The sequence below is a fragment of the Platalea leucorodia genome (genome assembly GCF_965183815.1).
Source record: "Platalea leucorodia genome assembly, chromosome: Z".
Classification (NCBI taxonomy): domain Eukaryota; kingdom Metazoa; phylum Chordata; class Aves; order Pelecaniformes; family Threskiornithidae; genus Platalea; species Platalea leucorodia.
Window position 1 is genome coordinate 40,735,386 of NC_138858.1, and position 24,892 is coordinate 40,760,277.

General features: G+C 38.7%; 1 protein-coding gene across 3 annotated transcripts; it reads left to right on the forward strand.

Annotated features, from left to right (window-relative positions):
- Positions 1–31: 31 nt before the first annotated feature.
- Positions 32–19,467, forward strand: ABHD17B (abhydrolase domain containing 17B, depalmitoylase). 3 transcript variants are annotated; one of them, XM_082336676.1, is made up of 5 exons: positions 32–170; positions 1,267–1,492; positions 6,547–7,021; positions 15,551–15,730; positions 16,596–19,467. In XM_082336676.1, exons 3-5 carry the CDS (start codon positions 6,555–6,557, stop codon positions 16,813–16,815), a joined length of 867 nt encoding a protein of 288 aa, XP_082192802.1. In that variant the 5' UTR covers positions 32–170; positions 1,267–1,492; positions 6,547–6,554; the 3' UTR covers positions 16,816–19,467. The 3 variants fall into 3 exon arrangements, with proteins under 3 accessions (XP_082192802.1, XP_082192803.1, XP_082192801.1); XM_082336677.1 differs by lacking the exon at positions 1,267–1,492 and having other exon boundaries at positions 6,547–6,780; positions 6,868–7,021; positions 16,596–19,466; XM_082336675.1 differs by lacking the exon at positions 1,267–1,492.
- The last annotated feature ends 5,425 nt before the right edge of the window (positions 19,468–24,892 follow it).

The following is a 24,892-nucleotide window of genomic DNA, read 5'->3' on the forward strand; positions in this document are numbered from 1 at the left end:
CTGCGGAGCTGCGGGCGCCGGCCGGGGCCGGGGCGCTGACAGCCGCCCGCCGCCGCCGCGCCGTTACTCAGCACAGCCGGCACCCCTCCCCCCGCCGGCCCGGCGTTCGAGCGGCGGCGGTTGGGAAAGCGCGGGGCCGCCGCCGCCGCCGAGCGGAGCGCCAGGCGCAGGTAGGGGCTCTCCTCCCCCCGGCGGCGGCCGGGCCGGGACGGGGGGGTGCGGGGACGGGCGAGTTGCGGCGAGGGGGTGGCGGGGAGCAGCCGGCTCAGCGCTGGCGGCGGGGTGAGGGTCGGCCCCTCGGCGGGTCCGGCCGCCTCGCTTCCCTCCTCACGATCCGCGGTCCTTCTCCTCCGCCCGGGGCGGGCGCGTGGCCGCCCCGCTCCCGAGGCAGGGGGAAGGGGCCGCGGCAGGCACCGGCTTTTCCTCAGCGAGGGAGGCGGCGGTTCGGCTCTCCGACGTGAGCCGGGCAAGGGGGTGGCGGCCCCGGCGACCCCCGCCCCGCCCGCGTCCCGGCTGCGGGCTCGGGGGCCTCTGCCCTGCCGCGGGAGGGGCGTCCCCCGCCTCGGAGGGCCCGGGGTGCCGCGGGCGGTCTGTCCCGGGGCTCCCCTCTCCCTGGTCTGGCCGTGGACGCCTTTGTTCGGGAAACGGGCGCGCCGAGTTTTTAAACGCTGGTTAAATTCCGGCTTTTGGCGGGTCTGACTGGTGCCTCGGCGTCAGCGCTGTTGCCTTCTGCCAAGTCCTTTTTAGATACAGGCACCTGAAGAGTTCGTTTAATTCTCGCGGGCCCGATTTAATGTATTTGTTCAGCTTCTGCTGTTCCCGGTGGGAGTGACGCTGGCCTCAAAATTGCTCTCGGGTATTATTAGTTTAAAAGTTTAAAGTATTTGGCCAGCAGGTAGCTAGGAAAATACCTGACTGCAGAAACCATCTGAACGTGGACCGGTTTTAGAAGCGTAGCTTCTGGTCGGCGACGGAGCGACTGGTGCAGGGAAGCGCCGGGCGGACGCGGCCGAGGGGCAGGAGGGGCCGCAGCCGGCGGCGGCCGGGGCGCAGGCGGCCTCGGGCGGGCGGCGCCGGGCGGCGGCGGCGGGGCCTTGCGCCGAGCGCTACCTGACCCGCCGCGACCCGCGCTGCTCTGCCGGCGGTCTCTGCAGGCTGGGGTTGCTCTCTAGGTGAGAAGGAAGGGCTGGATTTTTCACCTCGTGTTTCCTGTATTCCCTGTCTTCTTTTTTTTTTTTTTTTTTTTTTTCCCCGCCGTGCCTTTAGGTCTTTGAGGTATACAAAAGCAACCAGCGGAAGAAGCGAAACGTCTCCCTGTATACAAGTTAAGCTTTGTAATATTGCTAGAATTTGTGAGGATAGTAAAGCTGTTTAATTGTTTGAAATCAAACTAACCAAAGGAAGTTGTGGTCCTACCAGGCCTCTCTGTTTTGCTGTATGTTGTTTTGCTCTTCGAACACTACCTTAAAGAGTTACTTCGCAGTATTTCTCGGTATGGCTTTTTCATTATTGAATAGACTTCCTCTGTGTGCTTTTCCGGACCTACCGTGTATTCTTTCTTAACAATTCTGTTAGTTCAATCCTTTATATAGTACTTAACCAGACAGTGTTTTGTTGTTTGTTTTTTTTTTTCACTAAATATTTTGTTGCTTTAACTGTTGAAGTAGTTGGAGGGTGTTCATATCCTTCTCTTCCATTTTTAATATAATGCAGTTGTTGAAATAAACATGAGTGCTTCAGTAGTGGCTTGAACTCAAGTTTTCATTGCGTTGTGCTCAATGAAAGGGTGAGGGAAACTACATTAGAACTTATTTCAGCAGTATATAATGAAAAATGATGATTTAAAAAAAAAAAACACCCAAACAATAAACAAAAACCCAAACAATTTTAATATCTTGCCTGTTACAGTTAGAGCACCATGAAAATTTACAAACCAGCAGCTGTATTTAAGAGTTTGACTTTGTTCTTGTGAATAGTTCCTGTGAAATAGGTAATTTAATTTAAATACACAATTAGAATAATTTATATTTAATGTAAATATAAGATTTCTAGATAAGTGTTTGCAAGGGTTGGGCTTTTGAGGCTAATATGTAGTGAAGTACTCAAAAGATGTGAATAATAGGAGCCACTCTCTAGTTATGATTTGCAGAGGGAGGAGGACAGGAATAATTGCTTATATGAAAGAACTACATTTGTGTTATCCTAGGAATCAAGATAAATATTTGAGGTGTTCTTTCAGATTAGATAGACTTTTCCCCCCTCTTCTGTCAGCCTTAATGAATAAAGGTTAATTGCCGAAGAATGGATTGAAATTACTGCCTGTGGGGAGTTTTACATTTGTCATTTTCCATGTTACTTTTTTATTCATAAGAGAGTTAAAGAGATAAATTTGATAAAATTATCTCGCCTTGCTTCTAAAAGCTATCCCAGAAGGGATGGGTAATGCCACTTGTGTCTGTTTTATTTCTTAGCCTTTCTTGGTGCAATATTGGGAGTATCAGTTTTTCACAGTTTCTGCCACAGAATTTTCCTACTTAATTTATATGAAAAATGCAATATAATTTTAAAAGATATGTATATATATATTTCTCTTACTGTATTTTTGTTGTTGTTAGTAATTTTACCAGCATTAGGAACTGTGTTTGCAGAAAACCACTGGCTTCTTTATTAGTACTGAAATGACAAATAGAAGGCAAAATAGTTATATTGTTGGGATGTGTTGATCTCCCTGTCTGACGATGCTGCTGTAATGAGCACGGAGATTTACATCATACATGCTCAGAAGGTGTTAGACCATAACTTAGGTATTCACAACATATCTTAGGCAAACAAGTCCTGTTAAGGTTATTCATTTGTACTTGTGGAACTATATGCTTAAGGTAGTTTGTGGTCAGTGTTGTTTCTGCCCTGGTTTCAGTAAGACTCCATATAAAGCATACATCAAACCCATTTGTTATTGGAGTGATTTTTAATGCAACTTCACTTGTGATACCTTGTTCACTTTCCATAAATGATATTTTAGACTTAATAAAATAATCGGTCTCTTAAGACAGTTGATCTCCAAAGCTTTTACCAAGGCTGGGTGATGCTAAATGAAGGGGGTTTTGTGACTTTTCTTTTCATTTTTACCATAATAATTTCTGGCTGGATGAATCATTAGGAAATCATGTTACATGTTTTCTAACATTAAGAACATTAAAAAAAAAAAAAAAAAAAAGCAACACTATTGGGGGGTAACATTAAGTTTAATCCCTCACTGAAGTATCTGAGCAGTATACCTTTTGAGGAAAGATAGTGCCTGTTTAGTTGAAGTTCAATTATGACATCTGGTGGCTAACTACTAGGCTGAAATACTGATTCAGTTGAACTTTAAACAGTGCTATCAGAATTACTCTATACACCCTGGGGACTTTCTCACATCCTGGTTCCATTCCAGATCCGGAGGTTAAGAACACACTCATGTGAATACAATGAATGACAAACCAGTTCCAGTATAATGGAAACATTGTTTGCATTTAGTTGAAGGTATCCTCCTGAGGAAGTTCAGTAGGTGTTTTGTGTCAGATTTGTTCAGTTGGTGATGATAGGGATCTGCTGTTTTTCTTGGGTCTTCTGAGTGAAGAAAGTAGCAAGTATTTGTTTTAAAGAAAATAGTTGTTGCTAGCCTTGATTTAGATGGAGAACAACTGGAATCAGAATCTTTAGTTTCAGTAGGCAGAGTTTCCATTGGATTAAAGGGACATTATATAAAGTCTACACTACAGTCTAGTACAAGGAAGAAATAATACTTTAGCCATGGTCTTCAGCATAAGTCATTTTCCATATGTGGCAACAGCCCATTTTTAGCACAATTAAGCTATGCTGGGGCACAGTACCGCCTCAGCTGATTAACTGTAGTTACTACAGTACTGCCCTGTGTGTAAATTCCACAGGCCAGCTTCTAGTCTTCTGAAATGCCTTTGACAAATAGCAGATATTTTCTGAGTGAGATCATATTTGTAGTATTGCTGGGCTGTTTATAGTTATAAATAATATAAACTCCTGTTTTAATTGTTTCTGACAAGTGGATTGGGAAGCAAGTAAGAAATTCTGTAGCTATTGTTGTATGCTGGAATAGAGCGCAATCTGCTGTTCCTGGGGAGAACAGACTATTTATACCTCAGTTTTGGAGGTATGTATTCTTCTAAATTTTTCACATAAAATAATTTGTTTTTTCCCCCCACATAGAATAAGTTGTAGCTTTGGCCTTCAGCTTTTCTGAAAAGGTGGGAAAACTTAGTTGGAACAGATTGGTTTAATAGTTTCTGATAGAAATAGAAGTGTGGTTGAATACTGGGTCAGAAGCACTTCTTGCAAAAAAAGCCTGTTGAGGCATCACAGCAGTTTCTCTGGGCTGTGAACATGAACTTTCGAAGTAGCGGTGAAAGAAGTGGCTCCTTTGGTGCTCACAGCTGTAAGAGAAGTAAAGAAGATTAAAAAAGTATTGAGTCTTTCCTGTGCATAAGACAGCCCAAGCCTTTTGCCAATCCCTAGACCTCTTCCACTTCTTGTCCTGACTTGCAGGTTAAAATTAAACTTAATGTCCAGATAATCTCACCTGACAGGGAACAGATGAGCTATTCCAAATTTGAATGACTACCTGTGCTGATACATAAATGCATGAGGTTGTTGTTTCTTTAGCTGGCAGAAATATGGTCATTTATTCGGGATCTGCCTTTAAGAGACAATCTGCCTTTTTATGAGAGGTGATCAGTACACCCTTCCTGCCATCTCCTCGAAATTGGTAGTGTTGGTCACCCGTATCTAAGAATCTGTGATTTTCCTCTGTTTTGCAGAAGAATAGAGACTTGGGGTGCACGCACTTGGCTGTAGCAGCCTTGGCAAAAAACTGGGGTTTTATGCCCTACAAAGAGGAGTAGTATTCCAAGAATGCTCATGCTGTTTATCAGACTGTCTTGCTGTGCCTGTGTTACTACTCTGCAAGTATACTCTATGTAACATTGTATGAAGTATGCATTCATACTCTACCACAGGGAAGAGACCATTTACACATCCAAAGTACAGATAGTTGTTCTGTGATCTGTATTCAACAGTTCTTACAGTAGCATCCTTGAAGCTTTTCTGAAGAGAAATTTATACAGGCATGAAAACTATGCTTGTATGCAAGTTAGAAGACACACTTTGAAATATGATCTAAATGTCGTCAAGCATTATAGTTAGCAGTAAGATTTTATTGTTGGATTACCCAAGTATTTTTGAAACTACATGGGACTGAGGACATCAGAAGTCATCTTGTTTTGTTCTCATTTGTAAACTTGGATCTAGCAGTCGGATCTGGTACATGAAACTCTAAGAGTGTTCCGGTTCGCAGTGACGTGGCAGGAACTGAGTTTGACACCTGTAGATAGATTTGGGATGAAAAAGTTGTTTAAGTTGAGGTGAAATGGCAGATGCCTTAACACAAGGAAAGTAGCATAAATGCTTATCTTAGGTGTGCTGGTTCCCATGTTGGCTTTTGGCAGATTTCATTGCTCTTCCTACCTCTGAGAAAAAGGATTGTCACAACAAAAGGTTTTTCCCCCCCTTGCTTCTCCCTGCTGTAAATTAAGAGGACACAATGCCTGCTTTTCAAGGGAACAGTATCTTTACCTATCTTGCTTTAGGTGTATGTGTGTTTACTTTTCTTCCTCCCCCTACTCTGTTAACCAATGCTTTGAATTGATAGTATAGATTATATTGATTTTCCAAATATCTCTCATAGAGCATTTGGTTTGGGATGTTTTTGTTAAAGCATGGCATAAAAATAGTTATATCATTAATATAATTCCAATTCCTATGTGCAATACAGGAAACCTTAGCTAATAACTTCTTTGAATTTGGAAACGTTTATGTCAGCCTGTATGTGAAGCAAGGAAGAGTTTATGGCTGGGTTTTTAGTTTGCACAAGGCCTACAGTGTTTGCTAAGCCAGCAGAAGCATCTTGTTTTGCCCTCTAAGTTTTGACCTTCATGAACCTTTCATACTGTTGATACTGCTTGCAAGGAGCCTCTAACTCACAATTGCAATACATATTCTCTGTATTTAGGAAACACTGTAGTGATTTTTGGCTGCAGAGATCTGCATAGCCTTAGTATCCTGCAAACACTGCAAAGTATTTTCATTATTCTTTATAACATATGTATTTGTGAACAGGATGAACAGTTCTCTCAATGGCTTAAGATGAGGGGCTTCCTCCAAAGAAAATCCCAAATTCATGCTTGTTCTTTCCCTGGGTAATCATATTTTAGTCTTAATATCTGGCAGGGCTTTAGAGTTGTCACTTCTTTAATAATATGCTCATCCTAAAGTAGCTAATAATATCAAATAAGCTATTACATAGAAATTTGCATATATATTTAAATCTATATTTTGTTAAATGTTTCCACTAAAATTATGTATTATTTTCTAGAGAGGTTAAGTTTACATTTTCCATGAGTTTTTCTTTTTTTCTTCTTTTTATATAGGATTGTAACTAGAAACTGATATCATTCTCTCTTCCTGTTTCAGACTAGAAGATGAATAATCTTTCCTTTAGTGAACTGTGTTGCCTGTTCTGTTGTCCGCCATGCCCAGGGAAAATTGCCTCCAAACTGGCATTCTTACCTCCTGATCCCACGTACACACTGATGTGTGATGAGAGTGGTAGTCGCTGGACTTTACATCTCTCAGAGCGAGCAGACTGGCAATATTCTTCTAGAGAAAAAGATGCCATTGAGTGCTTCATGACTAGAACAAGTAAAGGTAACAGGATTGCCTGTATGTTTGTGCGTTGCTCACCTCACGCCAAGTATACATTGCTCTTCTCACATGGAAATGCTGTTGACCTAGGTCAGATGAGCAGCTTTTACATAGGACTGGGTTCACGGATTAATTGCAACATATTCTCATATGATTATTCTGGATATGGTGCAAGTTCTGGGAAGCCAACAGAGAAGAATCTGTATGCTGACATTGAAGCTGCTTGGGTGGCTCTTAGGACAAGGTAAGACATTAGTTGCCATTTCTCTTTTACAGCGTGCTTTTCAAATGGTTGTACTTTATCTGCATTGGTAGTTTAAACAGAAATGCTGTATTTTAGGATTAAGGGATTCGTATCCAAGCTGATTGGTGGTGCCTTATGTTGAAGGCAATGTCAGTATTGAGCAGGATCAGTAAATAGTACCGATATACTAGAAAAATTGAAATGGGATGAAATTTAATAAGGTACGTTTCAGTCTTGAATGATTAGAAGATAACCCTTATTGTCACAGTTTGGGATCTTCTCAGTTGGAAATCGCAGAAGATAGGAAAAAACTATAATAATTGATTCCCCAGTAAGTGAGCCACTGGTGTAATGCAGCTGAGAGAAAATGCAGGTTGGTTTTTCAGGTATTTGTATCACCTACTTTTTTTTGTAGGGAGAGGCAGTGGTAAAAGCTGTTATAAGAGAACCTGGTGAGACTCTGGATTTCTGTATGGTGTTCAGACCACCTTTGTTTCAAAATTCAGACTAGCAGCTACAGTATTTCCAAAGATAGCTTTCTATATAAAACAAAAAGATGTTTTTATCTTAGCAAAATATGATGTGCAGGAGAGGTTGTAATTGATCTGTGTAAATACATTATGGTGGGAACAAAAAAACAGGAATTTGAATCAGTGATGTTAGCTCAAATAGATTAAAACTGGACAAGGAAAAAAAATGCGAATTGGAAGGATGTTATTTCAGCATTTTCTATGGCCTAAGCCTCTGGTTTTAGGGAGATAGTAAGATGAAAGGCTCTGGAGGCATTCTCTGATACAGGTGAAAATCCCAGGCACCAAATAAACGCAGCATGGAATACCGTCTTAAATTTGAGAGTATTTTTCACCATGGTTTGTTCCATTTAGAGCAATATTCTTCTTGTGTTACAAGTACACAAACTACAAAAAGATTATTTTTGTAAATACTATGCAATCATAAGAATAGATGTTCACCAAAAAGCCTCCCATCATATTGTATATTTAGCAACAAAAAAGCTGTGAATACCTGAATTTAATGTAGAGCAGCATGTTATAGTTTGATCATTGCAACCTGAGCATACCATTTAATAATATAATATCAGAGATGTGAGTTAGTGTAAGGGCATGTGTAAAGACTTTTTAAATCCTGGAGCCTGCTAATTGTTGCAGTGGATTTAGAACTTGATCAATGTAATATTAAGTATTTTCCTGTTACTTCGGAGCAGATTATCCTTTTTCAGCGTTTTAAATACACATATTGTCTTGCATTTCTTTTACATTATAACAAAGGTGTGATACTTCTTTTCAAAGAAGTATATTTTGGTCATATATTAAAGTAGGAGGAACGCTTATTATCATAAACCTCATACAACCACGGGGGACAGGTATTCAGCCTCATGTATTTGAAAACGTGCATACTGTGTTGTTAGATTAGGTTTGGGCATTTCTTTTGATTACAGTGGAAAGTTGAGATATAACTAGACATCCATTCTGTAAGCCAAGAGCTGCAACAGGTGCACTGGTGACTGTTTTGTAGTTGATAGGTGATCTGGAAGATAGCCACTTGGTGAAATACCCAGGAACATTGTTTACAAACCATATTATGGTTTTGGTCAATGTGGAAGACAGTTTGATTTATTTAAATGTACCAGAAAATAGAAGAGAACTAGATGGTGAAACTTAATTGTTTGTTTATATCAGTTTACAGGTTCTGTTTTATGAACTAATTTGTAATTATTGTCTCTTCCTCCCCCTGATGAATTTCTGATTGAAAACCTAAAAGGAAATGTGATTGCAACTTGAATTCTCACCTCCATTCTTCAACAATGCATAGTGTATCATCCCCACTCAAATAAGATTGTTCATTATAATATCCCATCTGAACATGCCCTTTGCTGAACAGGCATTGTCAGGGCAACTCTAAATACATACTGCTTTTCCCTCTTCCATTCAGGGATGACCTCACCTCAATCCCATTTGCTGTCTGCATTTATTTTTTCTGTCAAAACTTCCTTTAGAAGTGCATAATTCTGTAGACTGTATAGAGCTTGGATTGGTCTGCCCAACTTGTGTATTTCACAAATGTGAACTGAATTTTTTCCATTGCTTAAAAATTTGTCGGTATTACTAGTTTTCACTGTGATACTTTGAACAACTTTCCAGTTGGCCGACCTGGTCTTGTCCTTGTAGCTGAATGTTGAATGTAGCAGGGATAAGTTGAGCATGTGACTCTGGCTCACACAGTTTGGTTACCAGTCCATGGTATTCTCTTGAGCCCTGAGATAGTGCTCACCTGTGTTTAAATACTTGATGAATATCTGGACCAGAATGGAGCCTTTGAGCATTTGCTGTAGCATTGATTCACTTTTCTAGCATAGCCTGTTCTGTCAGTATTACACTGGCACCACCTTTAACATTTTCTAATGTAAGTGTTCTGCAAAAACAAATTAATTCTGTGAATTGTTTGCAGGATAGGTGTAAGTACAGCTGTAACTCCTTTGAAATTCATGTTGATGGGATGAGAGAAGAAAGGGATCCTAGACTTTTAAACTGTGCCTCATAGATTGCGATGGGACAAAGAAAAGAATGGAGAAATTACCTTTGTTGGAGGTTGATCACGGCCACCTGCAGCTCTCTGCATTCCCTGTTCTGAGAAATGGGATCATAGAACCTAGCATTAAAAGGTGTTTGTAGGGTAATAGAAGTGCTGATGTGGACTTCGTTCTGCAGTCAACACAGCTGCTTGTGGTGGAGATGTGTTAGTGTGTTAAGTTTTATATCTTGGAAGGACAGTCCAGATGGTCATCTGTAAATTGGCACAGCTGTCAAGTGGGGACAACTGGACACCACAAGTGCAATCGTCTGGAACTAGTATTGCGGGTGATGGTGAGGTTGCTCCAACACCACTTTCTTAAAAGTGGTTGCCGTAAGGGTATGTGAATATTGTCCTTCATGTAAATGAATATAGAAAGCTAATTTGGCAGCAGGTCAGAAGAGGTAAACAGCAGATGAAGATTCTGAATTGTGTCCCTACTCTTTACCTGCTTTGAGTATTTTAATAGGAAGCAGTAGCTATCCACATGGATGCTGACTGTGGAAGAAGGCAAGGTGATTCACTGCCATCGCGTTTGGGAAAGTTGCACGTTATTGCATATTCATGTGCATGGGACTATATAAAAGCTGCAAGTAAGGACATTCTTCTTCTGACAGTCATAGCTACAAAGTGTTGAAATGCCAGGAGTCGTTTTGGGATACGCCTATTTTCTGCTGTCCTGGTCTCTGAAGGCCTTTGATGACACCCTAGCAAGGGTGGAAAGGTTTAACCAGCACCAGGCAAATGCAGGGCAAGTGGTGCTCATTCAAAAACCTGAAGAGAAACCTTGCCAGAGTTGCTCCATGATCAGATCTACCTTTAAGAAGCCAAACAGCCTTTTCATTGTTGCTTATCATGGACTGTATAATAATTGAAAAATTGAAGGGTAAATCTCACTGTCAGACTGTGTCAAAGTGGGCAGAATGTCCATAATTTCAATAGCCAAATATAGGAATAATATCAAATCTATTTGGATGTTGGCTGAAAGTGTTCTTTTGAGAATTGACAAATTATGGGTTTGTTGGTTTTTGTTTTTTTTTTTATTCAAAAGTAGGAGGTTTCTTTGCCAGAAGATGAGGTGCCTTAACTTTGAATATTTGGAGAGAAATTGAGCTTTTATTTAAGTTGATAAGGAAAAGTAGCTCAATTTATCATGAAGTGAAATCTTGCCAATAAAACAAATGTACCAGTAGCATTTTAAGATTTAGAAAAGGCCAAACCATCATGAGAGAGGCAGAGGAGGTACAGTTTGTTGATTACTACATGCATGGTCAATGGGCTCTCATAAAACATAGTTCCCTTTTTCTTCTAGCAATGTTACATGTTGTATACACAAGAAGGGGAATGTGCATCTGAGTTGAGGAAGAGCTGTACGCTCATGAATTTTATGCATGACTTGGAATGTTGATAGTTAAAGGTATGGAGGATGTTCATGCCCTTCATGTTCTGGAATTTGTAGCTGTGATTTCCTGTGTTATGTGTGTGATGACAAAAGGTTCCAAAATGTGCATTGAAAATTCCCTCAGGATGTTCCCCCTTGTTCCTTTTGCCCCAAGCACCGCTGTCAGTTGGTTAAATGCGTGTGTTGCAATACTTCACAAACAGTAGCCTCTCTAGAGCATCCATTGCACCTCTTAGTGTGAGCCTCAGAGGTACTATTGAAAATGTACCCTTCTAAGGTTGATTTTACTGATATTTGATTTTATTATTGTAAAGCGAGCAAGTCTTCTAGATTAACAGCAGTAGTTCAGAAGTAAAAAGATAAATTGCCTTCTGTCTCCCTTGGGTATATCAAAGGCAAAATGGCAGGTACTCTAAGAGCCTGCAAGTATAGCATGGTAATTTCAGCTGGTATTTTGTTGTTAAAGATAACTGAAGTTAAAAAAAACAAACAAACAAACAAAAAAACCACACATTCCTTACAGCCAGACATACATTTTGTAGTTTGCATATTGCACATCACGGTAATGCGATGTATATCCAACGAAAGCATTTAATATGATGAATATCCAATGTAAGTGATGTATGATGTATATCCAATTAATGTGTTCAAGGTAAGGTCAGATGGGGCTTTGAGCAACCCGATCGATGACAAACGATATTCCTGCCTATGGTGGGGGGCTGGGCTACGTCATCTTCCAACCCAAACTGTTCTGTGATTCCATTCTTGGACTCTGAATCTAGGGAGCGGTCTGATGGTACAGTTACAATGATTTATTGGCTTGCTCCTTCCTTTAGCCCACCAGTGGCATGTCATTTCTTGCCTGGCCCTGAAGACAGCCAGCACAAAGGAGCAGAAAAGTAGTTGCTCCCCTACTCTGAGAAGTGATCGGTTTAGTTTCTTAAACTAGTTGGTGAAGCACATTGAGGGGCAACATGTGGCTGAAGATGCAAATAGGAAAGTGGTTCTCTTCTGTTTGGCGGTAGGTTAGCTTCATAGTGACATTAACCTGTACCTTTAGTGTGATGATGGGGCAGAAGTTTGTGAGTGCTCAGACACTGTGTGGATGCTAGCAAGCTTACGTCAACAGAAGTACATTTAATTATGTGTAAAAACTGCTCTGTAAAAACTTCCATGTGCTTTCCAGGCAGGTAGCCCTTAGGTACGTGAACATAAAGGATGAATCAGGTGTTGAAAGGAATTGAAATATCAGTTGCTGTGGGAAAGAGAGAAATTTGTGGGCAGCCTTTAAACTGCAGAAAATATCTATGTAGATTTTGTTAGATTCAGTCCAGAATAACTTGTCCCTGAGGAAGAATGCTTTTTCTGAGTATCTGTGCACAGCTACTTTCAAGATTTTGTTCCAAGGTCCTTTCTGGTGATTATGGCTTAAAAAAAAATAAAAAATAAAAAAATAAAAAAACATTACCACCACCAGCAAACCGAAAGCCTGTCTATTCTGACACAAGTTATCTAAGATCAATTGAATAGACAATAGTGTTTACATTACTCATATGAGCAATGTAATGAAGTTTCAAAGATACCAACACTTTTTACATCGTGTCTTTGAGCCCATGTCACCAGAACAGCTACTTGCAGCATGTGGCTCTGTAACTGTCACGTTCCCCTTCCTCAGGTTGGCCTGTAATTCGAAGGCACTGATTAAGAGAACAATATTACTGCCACTTTTTCTCTTGATCTGACACTTCCTCATTTGGGAGACGAGGTGTGTAGTCAACTAATAATTTTCTACTAAACTTCTTGCAGTTTACCTGGAGTTTACAGGACTTGTCAAAAGAAGGAGCAGACGAATTTTATGACTCGGGAACCTATCAACAGTTATCTTTTTCAAGAATTCTTCCATTTTAGATTGGAAAGTGATACTTTTGGGAGAGAGGGACTGAGGGCTGTTGGGCTATTCCTTTTTCCCTGAACTTTTCAGAACTGTGTTCAAGAGAAGAGGGAAGACAGGAGACAGACACAGCAGATGTTGCTCTCTGGTTTCAAAGCTTCTTGTTTTGTTTTGTTTTTTTCCCCAAGCCAGAATATTCAAAAGTCTGACTACTTTGAACCACCACTTCTGTTGATTGGCCTCACTATTTTAGTTTCCAGACTGCAAAACAAATAGTTTCTATTGGGTGCTGTGAAGGCAATCTGTTTGGCTGTGATGGAGAAAGGATTACTGTAATCCAAATATAGTAAATGCTTTTCTTGGATTACTTTTTGTAGCTGATATTTAGCTATCTTTAGGCTGAAGGATTTGGATCCAAAAATAGGAGGACGAATAATGAGAAAGAAGATAATATATACTTCTAAGTTTTGTTTTAAATTTCTGTGCAATGGCCTGCATCTTGTAAAACTCAATACCTGAGGAAATGCGAGTGTGATAATTTGCAAGGTTTTTTTAATTTGAGAACTATGTTATGGCATAATGTACTGTGCAAACTCCATGCTATACTAATGATGCAAAGTGTCAGGTATTAATGCGAGTTTTGTTCAGGTTATGTGAAAGGGATAGAAGGCCATACTGTACTTTCAGAATGGACAAATGTGATTTGAATTATTTTGAATTCGGAGATTAATTGTAAAAGGATAGGTGCTAGGCTGCTTTCAGGTTTTTCAGAAGAGACACAGAAATAGTGAAGACCTTACATTTGTTCCAGTTTCAAAGCTTTTATTTATTGTATTTTTGTGTGTTGGAATTTTGAGAAAGTCTTTGTTAATCAGAATGTTTCAATTTTTTTTTTTTATTCTCTGTGAACTGTTGTGAGGTGGAGAGCTTGCCTGTAGTTCCAGGCTGATGATTGAGTCTTAGTGTTTTTGAATTCTTAATTTGATTATGATCCTAGAAACTCTTTCTAGGAAAACACTGATAGTAATTAAGTAGTCACGATGGATCTATCTGTGCTAATACTTTTACAGCTTTTATGTTTCATTCTAGCAGAACACAATTTAAATAAGTAGATGAACAGTTAAATAGACAATGTTAGCTGTGAACAGTGGATTTTAGCCCCAATTTAGAATGCTTATTGGGGTGCCTAATGAGTTCTGCTAGTGATACTTACATTTCAGTAATACTTAAATGTGATTTTGTTTTTCTTGAAATCTTCCTAGATTTTTCTTTTTAATTAACTGTTTATTGCATACTGATGTAACACACAGTACATGTTTTCTGACTTACTGAAAAGTACTTGAGGAATTTATCATTACCTCTGTTTCCCTGGCTTTACTGGATGGATGTGAAATGTACTAATTTGAGAACTCCTTTGTAAGTATGACTGTTGTTATCTAGCTTTGACATAAAAGATGCATGCATTTATTGTAGAAGAGGTAATGGTTGCACTTTCTGCCACTTCAACTGAAAACAGTTGATTGTCAGTCCTTTTGGGATTATAGTCAGTTGGCAAACATTGAGCTTACTCCATGGCATTCCACAGTGGTGTTAGGCTAGTCTGCTCTAACTCAGAAAGCTGAACAAGCTTCTGATAATACGTGAGGACAATGATTTTTTTTTTGTAAGGCAATGCAGTATCTCTTCCTATTCCCAAAATAAGTTACAACAAAAGTACCCAGATAGATATACTTTTTGAAGTCTGAACCTGTACTAAGAGTACTTTGTCAGTATAGATCAATGTATCAGCAGCTCACTTCTGTTGTAGGCACTGTTCTTGCCAGCATAACGTTCTGCTTAGAGGCTTTTCCAGTGTTACTTAGGAAACAGCTGCTCTTTGTTTCCCCAGTAATGCAGAAAAATATATTAGATCTGACTTGTATAAGTGTTAACTAGATGTTTCATGACTCTTTTGTTTACTTCAGTTAGTTACAGAAAAAATGAGTGTTTTCATCTTACTAGGAGGGAGGCTTTGATTTTAATTTTGTAGTGCTTGTTGGACTGTCTTAATTGTAGGTTAGGTTGGGTATTCCTCCTGCTAGCTTGCATGTCAAATCAACTGTGATAAGAAAGAAGCATCTCGGCAATTACATAGAATGCATAATATTCCGTCCATTGTCTGTGTGGGCATGCTTGAGGTCCCACTAAATTGCTGAGCAATGTTACCGGCTTGCAGTTTTTGTCAGGTATCAGAAGAGTAAAGCTGACCAAATTTTTGCAATTCGACTATGCTCTGCTTGATGATAACCATAGAGCTAGTAAGGCTTTAATCAGTTTTCTGTTGTAGGTCCACTGGAGTTACCAGTAAAGGCTTTCAACTAGTATACAAGTCACAACTGCATTCACAAATCCGTATTTCAAAAAATAAACCCATATTTCAGTATCATTCAGGCATAAGGCAAAAAAAAATACTGCAAATACAGAGTAAACAATTGCCCTTTTAGGTTAGGAATGTTATAGAATATACTTGCTCATTATTCTACCAGCTCCTGTTTCATCGTTTGTCCTCTTTTCGTCTTCAGAAATGCTTTTTTTGTCTTGCTGTGTAGTTGCAGCTTTGTCTGGTTTTCTTTATATGCCACTTCTGTTAACATTTTTAATTTTCTAGGTATGGAATCCGCCCTGAAAATGTGATTATATATGGCCAGAGTATAGGAACAGTACCATCTGTGGATCTTGCTGCTAGGTATGAAAGTGCTGCTGTAATTCTTCATTCTCCACTGACCTCAGGAATGCGAGTAGCTTTTCCTGATACGAAGAAGACCTATTGCTTTGACGCATTCCCAAAGTAAGTTGTAAGATTTTTTTATTCTGCATGCATTTTTCTCTATTATCGAAGTTTTAGACTAGGGAAACAAGTAATACGGCAAAACCTCTGAAATTTCTTTCAAAGATTTAAAAAAAACAGTTGGAGAAAAATCAGAGTGAATAACAAGGAACACTTGATTTGAAGGAGTTTGCAGAACTTTGTAAATCTTCTGCGTTTTTCATATACCTAATCATTTCAGTGGGTATCTGTTAAAGAAGCGATTAGTTTTTCTATATGTAACCACTCATGTCACTAATTCTAACAAGCAGTTCTAGTCCAGTGAATTGTTAATCTGGGTAACTGAACAAAGTCTTTTGCGTATGTTTCTGTAAGTAACAAAGACTGGAAAACCAAGTAGACCTTAACTGAAGAAAATTCCTGTCATGTTTCAGAAATATGCCACAAGTTGGCCATTACAAACTGCTACACTTGTCTCAAAGAATTATTTATATTTTGAGCATCTAACTTCAAAGAGTTTTTTTTCCCCGTAGATGGTCAAACTTTAAGTGCTAAAAGTCTTTTACTTCTGAGAAGCACTTTTTTACTGAAAAACTCTGTAGTACTTTCTTTTTTTTTTTAAGTGAACATGGTAATGAATACCACTTTTAGACAGATTACTCGGTTATTCAATGCTAATAGTTTCCAGTAGTGTTTTTCCTTTCTGTGTGGCTTTATATGTGCTGCTGTAATGGCTTCCAGGGTGTTGATAAGATCTAATTTTCTAATGATTTAAACAACTTCAGAATTAAATGGTTAAACTACAATGTGTAATTAAAAAGTTAAATTAACAGTCTGGTCCTTCAAAAAGCTCACTGTGTTCATAGATATAATCTTTTTCTTACAGCATTGACAAAATTTCTAAAATAACATCTCCTGTGTTAATAATCCACGGGACTGAAGATGAAGTAATTGACTTTTCACATGGCCTAGCATTATTTGAGCGTTGCCAGAGACCTGTAGAACCACTGTGGGTAGAAGGAGCAGGCCATAATGATGTGGAGCTCTATGGACAGTATCTTGAAAGATTAAAACAGTTTGTGTCACAGGAACTGGTGAACTTGTAATTTTCTCTGTATATTTACATGTTTTTTCATATCACTGCAGAACTGCACACCTTGATATAACGTAACATAAAACCTGAAGGTTGTGTTTTCAAATCATCTTGGTTGCCTTCATTAAATGTACAGGTAATGATTTGTCAACATAATTAATGAAGGTTTTAATGCCAGTATTATAAACTGGAATTACATGATCACGCAGTCAAGCTTGGAAGTTCATACTACTTTGTGTGAGGTTTTCTTCTTAGATGTACAAAAAAAAATTCACAAGGAGTACTGTATGAAACTTTAATTATATAAAATCAAATGCTGTAAAAGTATTGCCAAATGCTTTAGTATATCAAAAACAAGTTTATAAATATTTTTTAAACATCTCAAAATGTACTGTGACTTACTCTATTGCACAGGTGTAAATTAAAAACCAGACTTCTAAGCAGTTGTTCTGTAAAAATGTAATAGCCATGAAACTTGAGCAAATACTAATGTATGTAATAAGAATAGACAGTCACTGGAAATGACCCATGCCCTGTTATAGGGGGAGGGGGTCCAAATAGATCTCTCTTTCCATATTTTTCATATCTTTTGTGCTTAGTTTTACTTCAGTTGTTTTGTTCCTGTGTTCTCCCTTACCTTTCATGTTAAATTTACCCAGTCATCTTCTCAGCAGTCCTAATCTTGCCAAAGTAATGCCACAAGTTATCATTGTTGTAACATAAATATCATTCATGTAATTGCTACTGAGGCCACTAAGTACTTCATTGAAACCAGTAAGACTTTTAGAACCTAGAAAGGCTTTGTGGACAACATAGTTTTAAACATTGATTGAGTAGAAATGCAATATTTCATTAAAAAGAACCTGGAAGTTTATCCAACTTTGTAATAAACAATTTGCAAGTTTGCAGTTGTCTGATCAGGCTTACTTTCAGATGTTTAGTGTAAAAGCTTATTGGGTTTTGAGTATTGTATGGAAATTGTACTAATTGTGCCTGGAGGGGGTGGAGGGAGGGGCAGGAAGAGAATGTTGACATTTTTCTATTAACTCATAGTAAAATGAACTTTGTAAGTTGCCTTTCCCTTGAATGCATTTTGCTTGAAAAAAAAAATATGAAAACTAAACTTAATTATATGTAGCCTATTTGTAAACAAAGTAATATTCCAACAATACACACTGTGCTTCTAATTTTAAGGCCTTATGTAGTTTAATTGTTCTGCTTGTTTTTTGTGATTGAGACTATTGTATACTTAAATGTATCTTCAAGTATTGTGAAAACTTTGATTAAGATGTGTTAACAGTAAACAATATTCTACACATTTGCTGTTCTTCCTTTTTTTTTAAAAGAAATAGCAACAGTTGCTTGTGATATCAAAATAATAAGCAACTCCTCATTTACTCTAGGAAATCAGAGAACTAACGCAAAACCCATTGTTATGAATTGTCAGCGCATTTTTTTATCAGCAACTACTCTTCTGATCAACCTCCCACCCCCATGCCTCATCTATCTTCTTTCTGCTGTTCAGCATACAGATTTTCTGCTCAAGAACTACTTACATTCTTCTGTAATGAATTCAAATTTAGCTTTCTTTGAAATCATCAGTGACTTCTTGTTTTGTGCTCTTTAGTTTGTTAATTGAATAGAAGGAAATTTTAATTTGTTCTCAAGCAACTGGGTTCTTGTTTGTCTTTTTGATCAAGTATGCTTCAATGTGTTCTGAACTTCAGATTAGTATTCAGCCACAATAATATTAGACTTAAAGATTTTCATCCTAATCCAAGATTTGCAATTGGAAGTGTGCTTAAATAGATATGTAAGTCAGCTTTATTACATCATACTATATTCACAGTTTGATTTCATTTTCTTACTACTGTCCAACCACTGTCTCTGATTTAGATGGAAATCGTTACCATTAAGCGTTTAAGTGCTTTCTTTGTGATGAATGAAGTCTGTTTTGAGAGTCCTCTTCAGAAATTCACAAATAAAGAATGTAGAACTGCAGTGATAAGTGATACAGAGTGGCTGATAGTACTGCAAATTGCAGGGAAATGATCAAGTGTCATCACAAGAACTGTCTGATTGTTCTAGGGAATATTATGGCACCCTGTAACTGAAAAGACAGAAAAGGTGGCATAGCAGTTTTGCTGCTTTTGTTTCTGTGTTTTGTTGAAGCAGAACAAAAGGCCTGACTAAGTGTTTTGTCTTCAGTAGATGCAGCTGTGCTGATTACACTGGTGAGTAAAGGTTGTGGTCTCTTTGAGACCACTTACGCATGGTTAACTATTGCCAGTTTGTTATGATTTGTATTTTACACCTAGATTTTTCAGATGAGTTGTTTACTGAAAGAAGTAAAATTGGTTTTATGCACAGCCTAGGTTGTATTGAGAATTGTGTCACGGCAACAAACTTGTTACCGACATAAAGTAACTCTGAGCTATTGCAGCTAGGAGGAAAACATTTGACGCGGTGGTTGTCTTGTCCTTAAACCATCGTTTTGATGAAATTGACAATGGGCTGTTGTTTTGTTGTAAATGCAATTGTCTCATGATAAATAAGAGTTGATTCAGCATTCATTAGCAAGACAATGGCTGTATTTTAGGGAAAAAGAAAAGAGCATTTTGTGAACCACGTGGTCTCATTCCTTTTTTTTTTTTTTTTAAGAGACAAATATTTGACAGTAAACTATCTTTTTCAGGTCTGGAAACCTTGGCAAATCAATTTTAAAAACAACTTCATTTATGTAAAATATGAGATTACTTTCTAAAGGTGGGGTCCTTTGGGACATGTTTTGCTGTCTCACATTCCGAGCCACACATTAAAAAAAAAAAAATAAAAAACCTCCCCTCTCTTTACTGTCTGCTTGTGGCAGCAAAGAATTCTAGTGTATGTTCAGTTAGCTACTCTTATTGACTGATTTCAAACGTGCTTTCCTTTTGAAGCTTTTTTTAGGTGAAAAAAAAAAATTGCATCTTTACTTTTGGGCTCTTTTAATTGGATGACATTGTGCAGCAGGGCTAGCTACTTGGTACCTCTTGCCATGGAATATTCCAGGTCCTACCGGTACAAATTTTTCTCACTATACAGTAGGCATTGTTAATATCTTAAAGACAAAATTAAGGAAAATAGTGTTTGAGAGCCAGAGGAAAAAGCATCCTGGGGAAAAAAAAAAAGGCACGCCGATCACTTGAAAGCAGCTGTGCAGAAAAGGAGTTGGGGACCCTGGTGGACAAGCTGACCGTGAGCCAGCAATGCACCCTTACAGCAAAGACCAGCAGCATCCTGGGCTGCATTAGGCAGAGACTCGCCAGCAGGCCAAGGGAGGTGATCCTTCCCCTCCACTCAGCACTGTGAGCACAGACGCCTCTGGAGCACTGGGCCCAGTTCTGGGCTCTCCAGTGTAAGGAAGATACGGATGCACTGGAGCATGTCCAGTGCAGGGCCACAGCTATGGCTGAAGGACCGGAGCATCTGTCATAGGAAGAGAGGGTGAGAGAGCTGGACCTGTTCAGCCTGGAGAAGAAAAGGTTTGGGAGGGTCTTAACTGCGTGTGTGAATATCTCAGGGAGGGAGTGGAGAGAGCTAGACTTTCCCCAGTACTGCCCACTGAGACAGCAAGAGGCAATGAGCATGCACTGAAAGATGGGAAACCTGATCTGAATACAAGAAAAGAACTTTTTTCTGGGAGGGTGGTCGAACACTGGAACCGACTGTGGAGGTCCCATCTTTACAGCTATTCAGAACCCAACTGAGCACCGCCCTGGGGAACCTGCTGTAACCAACCCTGCTCTGAGCACGAGGTGGACTAGATGCTCTCAAGGGGTCCCTTTCAAGCGCAGCTATTCTGTGGTTTTGTGAAGCATGGCATGCAAATCCTTTGGATGGTTGGCACTACAAATATTTGTGTGCCATCACCAGCTCAGAAGTGGAGACTGTTGAGATAAAAGAATTATCTTCATTTGGCACTCCCTGCTTTTGATGATTTATTTGTCAGCAACACAAAGCAACAAAAAGACTGTTACGGAAAAAGCCCTTTATGTCTTAGTCCTGAGACCATCACCGTTTGATGTGCTGTTACTGAGACTGACTCTAATACCAAAATGTGTACAACAGACAGCGTCATCAGAGATCACATTGCTACTCTAATACAAAAGGAAGATTGAAAAGCTAGATGTAAAGTATAGACGTGCTATCCTGAAAAGAGAAAAAGTGCCTGAAAGATGTCTTAAACGTTCTCAAAGGTGGGAATGTTGCATTCACAGCTAGTATTATCCTGTGTGCTTGGCAAGCAGCAGAGGAGACTGAACAGAGATATAGTTGTTTTGGAGTTGTTTTAATAAAATAATTTTATTATTAATAATTAATTAATAAAGCTTGTTCTACTTCACTTGAATAGTGTTTGTAAAACAAAACCGAAAAGTTGTTTATATTCTCATTGGGGAAAAAAAAAGTTTTTCATGAGCTACTAACTGTGTATCAGGCTTGCTCCCCTTGCTTAAACAGTTCAGGTAACATTTGATTCTTTCTGCTCGTTAAAAGTTAGGGTGAAAACCCATTGAGCTTGCGTAGCACCAGATTGAAATTTCAGCATGAAATAGCCTTAGAACTCTTAGCATATGGAACTTCTTAACCAATTTGCATTAAGAGAATATTAATTGTAAAATAACTATAAAAACAAACAATGTTTCCCTGTGAAGAAATTCTGTTGTGTGATGATGATAATAAATTCTATGCTATACCACCTTCTTCCCTTTTTTCTTTTTTTTTTTTTTTATTTTTCAAGTAAGACCTCTTGCTCTTTCTTTCTGTGAAAGGAAGTAAAATTCTAGCATATTTCTGGTAAAATGGCAAGGAAAATGCTTTAAGAAAGAGGATAGTGTAAAAGAAATGTTCTTAAAAACTGATTATTCTGCCAGCGAGGAAGGGGCCTACCTTAAAAAAATGTCAGCATCAACTTTTCCCTAGAGGTGTTAGTAAGGTATCTTAGCCTAATAGTCTATTTGAAAATAATTTGAAAACCTCAGAAGGGTTTTGTTGCCTAGAAGAGGTTTTGTGGTTGGTAAATGAGGCATCATAGAAATGGTTGTAATTTTAATGTTTAATTTTCAAATTTTTTTTGCTTACAGAGGGCAAATAGTTTTCTAACCCTCAGCACTGAAGAGAAGACATGGAAGAGAGATTATTGAAGATGAGATAGTCAATTTACAGTCCTATTATGCTAGAAGCTATGCGCATCTCTAAGTAGGTGGCTGTGCCCTGTCACCTCCTCGAGCATAGGGTATATCCATATGAATGGAATCAGGCTGTCACACTGGAACATGTTTTTCTTCCAAAACCACAAAGCCACAAATGTTTTAGCCCAAAGTTTTTTTCTGGAGTCAGGTAAATAGTGGATTTACTATATTGTTCTAAAACAGAATTGTACCAAAGATCCAAATGAATCTTATGCTAGAACAGCATTTTAAGTCGTTTGATTAGTAACTCATCTATTACCTCAAAGACCTATAACAGCAGTGCAAGTCTTTCTCAAACATCCAAAGCATTGCAAAGGTCCTTGGTTGAACAGGTCATCTGCTTTTAAAGATCATACAGACTAAGTACACTTTAAATGTAACAGGGTTGTAAGCCATCCTAAGGAGAACCAGGAGAATGTGGACTCAAAAATCACCAGCAGCTTTGTCAGAGCATTAGTGATTTGGAGGCACATATGATGCATTGTGATTTTTCCCCAAAGCTCGATTAAAATAAGTTTGCTAGGTCCATTTGGTAGATGCTGCATACTATTCAGAACAGGAACAGAACTGTGCTGGTCACTGGTTTGAAATGGCCTCCCAGGATGGTGCTATTTTGTTATGTTAATGGCGATGTTTTAATTCATTAGAAGCACATTCACGAAAGATTTGGGTAATAAAACCTAAGTGCTGACAAGAGGCATTATGGTTTTCAGACCTTTCTGCTACCCAACGTGGCATGTGATGGTGCTAAATATATAGTTTACTTCTTTATTTAGTATTTGGCCAGCTCTTTTGTAGCATGCTGTACAGAGAAGGGACAGTATTGCATGGTTTACTTACTAGAATTCTGTTTGTGTTGTAATATCATTTATAGTTAGCAACAAGCTTGAATAAAAGCCACTACCTGACAGAGGTTTTATGGCCATTCAAGTGGTATAACACAGACCGTATGCTTGGAGCCAGAACAGGAGGGTAGACGAAGAAGAATACAGTCTCGAAAAAGTGTGGGTTCCTGTTCTGTAGTCATAGAACCCAGTCTGTCCATCACAGCAGGTGTGTAATAGATAACTTGTCATTCTGTCATTTATGATTCCTAAACAAAAAGGAGTCATTCTAAAAGTTAGGATGATACATAGGCTGTATTTTATGTGTTTCTCTGTAGTCACAAAGGCTAGAGGGTTCTAAGGAAAAGTTGAGATTCACTTGTCAGGAGCTAGAGGTCTTCCGAGACATGAGATATCATAAGGCGTAATAAAACCATGAGGACTGGCAAATCTGAATATGCAGTCCCAGAGGCACCTCTAGAATAATGCAGATAAGGTAAATGTTACATCTAAGCCATGATCATTTCAGACCGTGCTGTTACAATGCATTACTGTCATGCTAGATTTTTTAGTAATGGTAAGGAGATGCATTTTACATAAGTCATTGTTCATGAATAACAAAATCACATTGTGTTTGCCTATGACTCTCTGATCTGTGACACTTATGCTTGCTTTCTACAGAAATTTGCATAAACAGGTTTGTTTACATGGATGTCTGGGGAATAGCTACTCTAAAAAACAATCATATATGAACAAGACTGTTCATGTGCGACCAAAGTATTATGACTCATTTCTGATTGTTGCTTCGTCAGTGTTCAACATCTCTTCTGGGCCACGTTGTCTCTTTTTCTGTGTGTGGTATATGAGGACTTAGCCACCCATGAAAATGTATGTGTTTAATAGTAATATTGTTCTTTTATTTAAACTTCATCACTTTTTCTGAATTGTAATTAGTACCGTATGTCTTTGGTGAACAACTGGATTTTATAAGTAACCAGGAATCCTTAAGGTATAGGTGTGTGTGTTTAAGTATTTGATTAATATTTTAAAATATACACATTTCCATATATCACTGTCAGTGCACAGAAGACTGTTAGATATATAGCTGTTTTATAGTTTCATTGGAGTCAATCGTGTGATACTTTATAATAGCCAAGGATTTGATTCTTATTCATAGCAAATGATTCAACTGGCTGCAGTGCTTTTCTGTTCTTCCCTTTTATGGTGCATAGGGGGTTTTTTCCTGTTACATAGGTCTAATTAAAGAAGCAATTTTGTTGTGATGATACGAGCTGATCCACTCTGTTAGGCTTCCATGAAACATACAGACATCTGTTTCCACATCTAAATTTTATATTATTGCAGCTTTCTGCACTACGTAAGCTGCATGTAGAGCAATAGGATATGGGTGCACAATAAAGTTTTTACTTAAGCAAACGTATGAATTTCTTATATGTCAGTTTTTCTGCAATAACCCCGTGACCTTACCCACAATAAATGCAGGATTACTTATGCTTCTTTCCTTTAATTGTATCACACTTACACATGGGTCAGAACATGCAAACAGATTATCAACTAATGCACAGTAAATGCTTTCCTTGCAGTAAATTATCTTCAAAAGTGCCCTGGTGTGTCAGATAAGTTGTCCATCTGTCCCACTACTTGGTCTGCAACAGTGATAGCCGGAGATGCTATTTAGGAAGAGCTTGCAGACCTGGGTACTCTCTGTTGTCAGATCTTCTCATACTCCACTGGCATCCTAAATTACAGAACTAGAAATGTTAAAGGGCACATCCAAACCTATGCCCTTTAATATCTGTTTATCTTTGTATGCGAGTTTGTTTATCCCCTTTCTGAACTTCTTGGTACTGTTGTTCCATGGCTACAAATCCAAGAATTTCATTACTCACTCTAAAAGAAGTACTGTCTTTTTCCTATTTTAAATCCATCTCCTAAAAATTTCACTCCTAAATAACTGTCCTCCTTTTTGTGTTTGCAGGATTTGGTGAACAGTTGTGCCATCGTCTTACCCTTC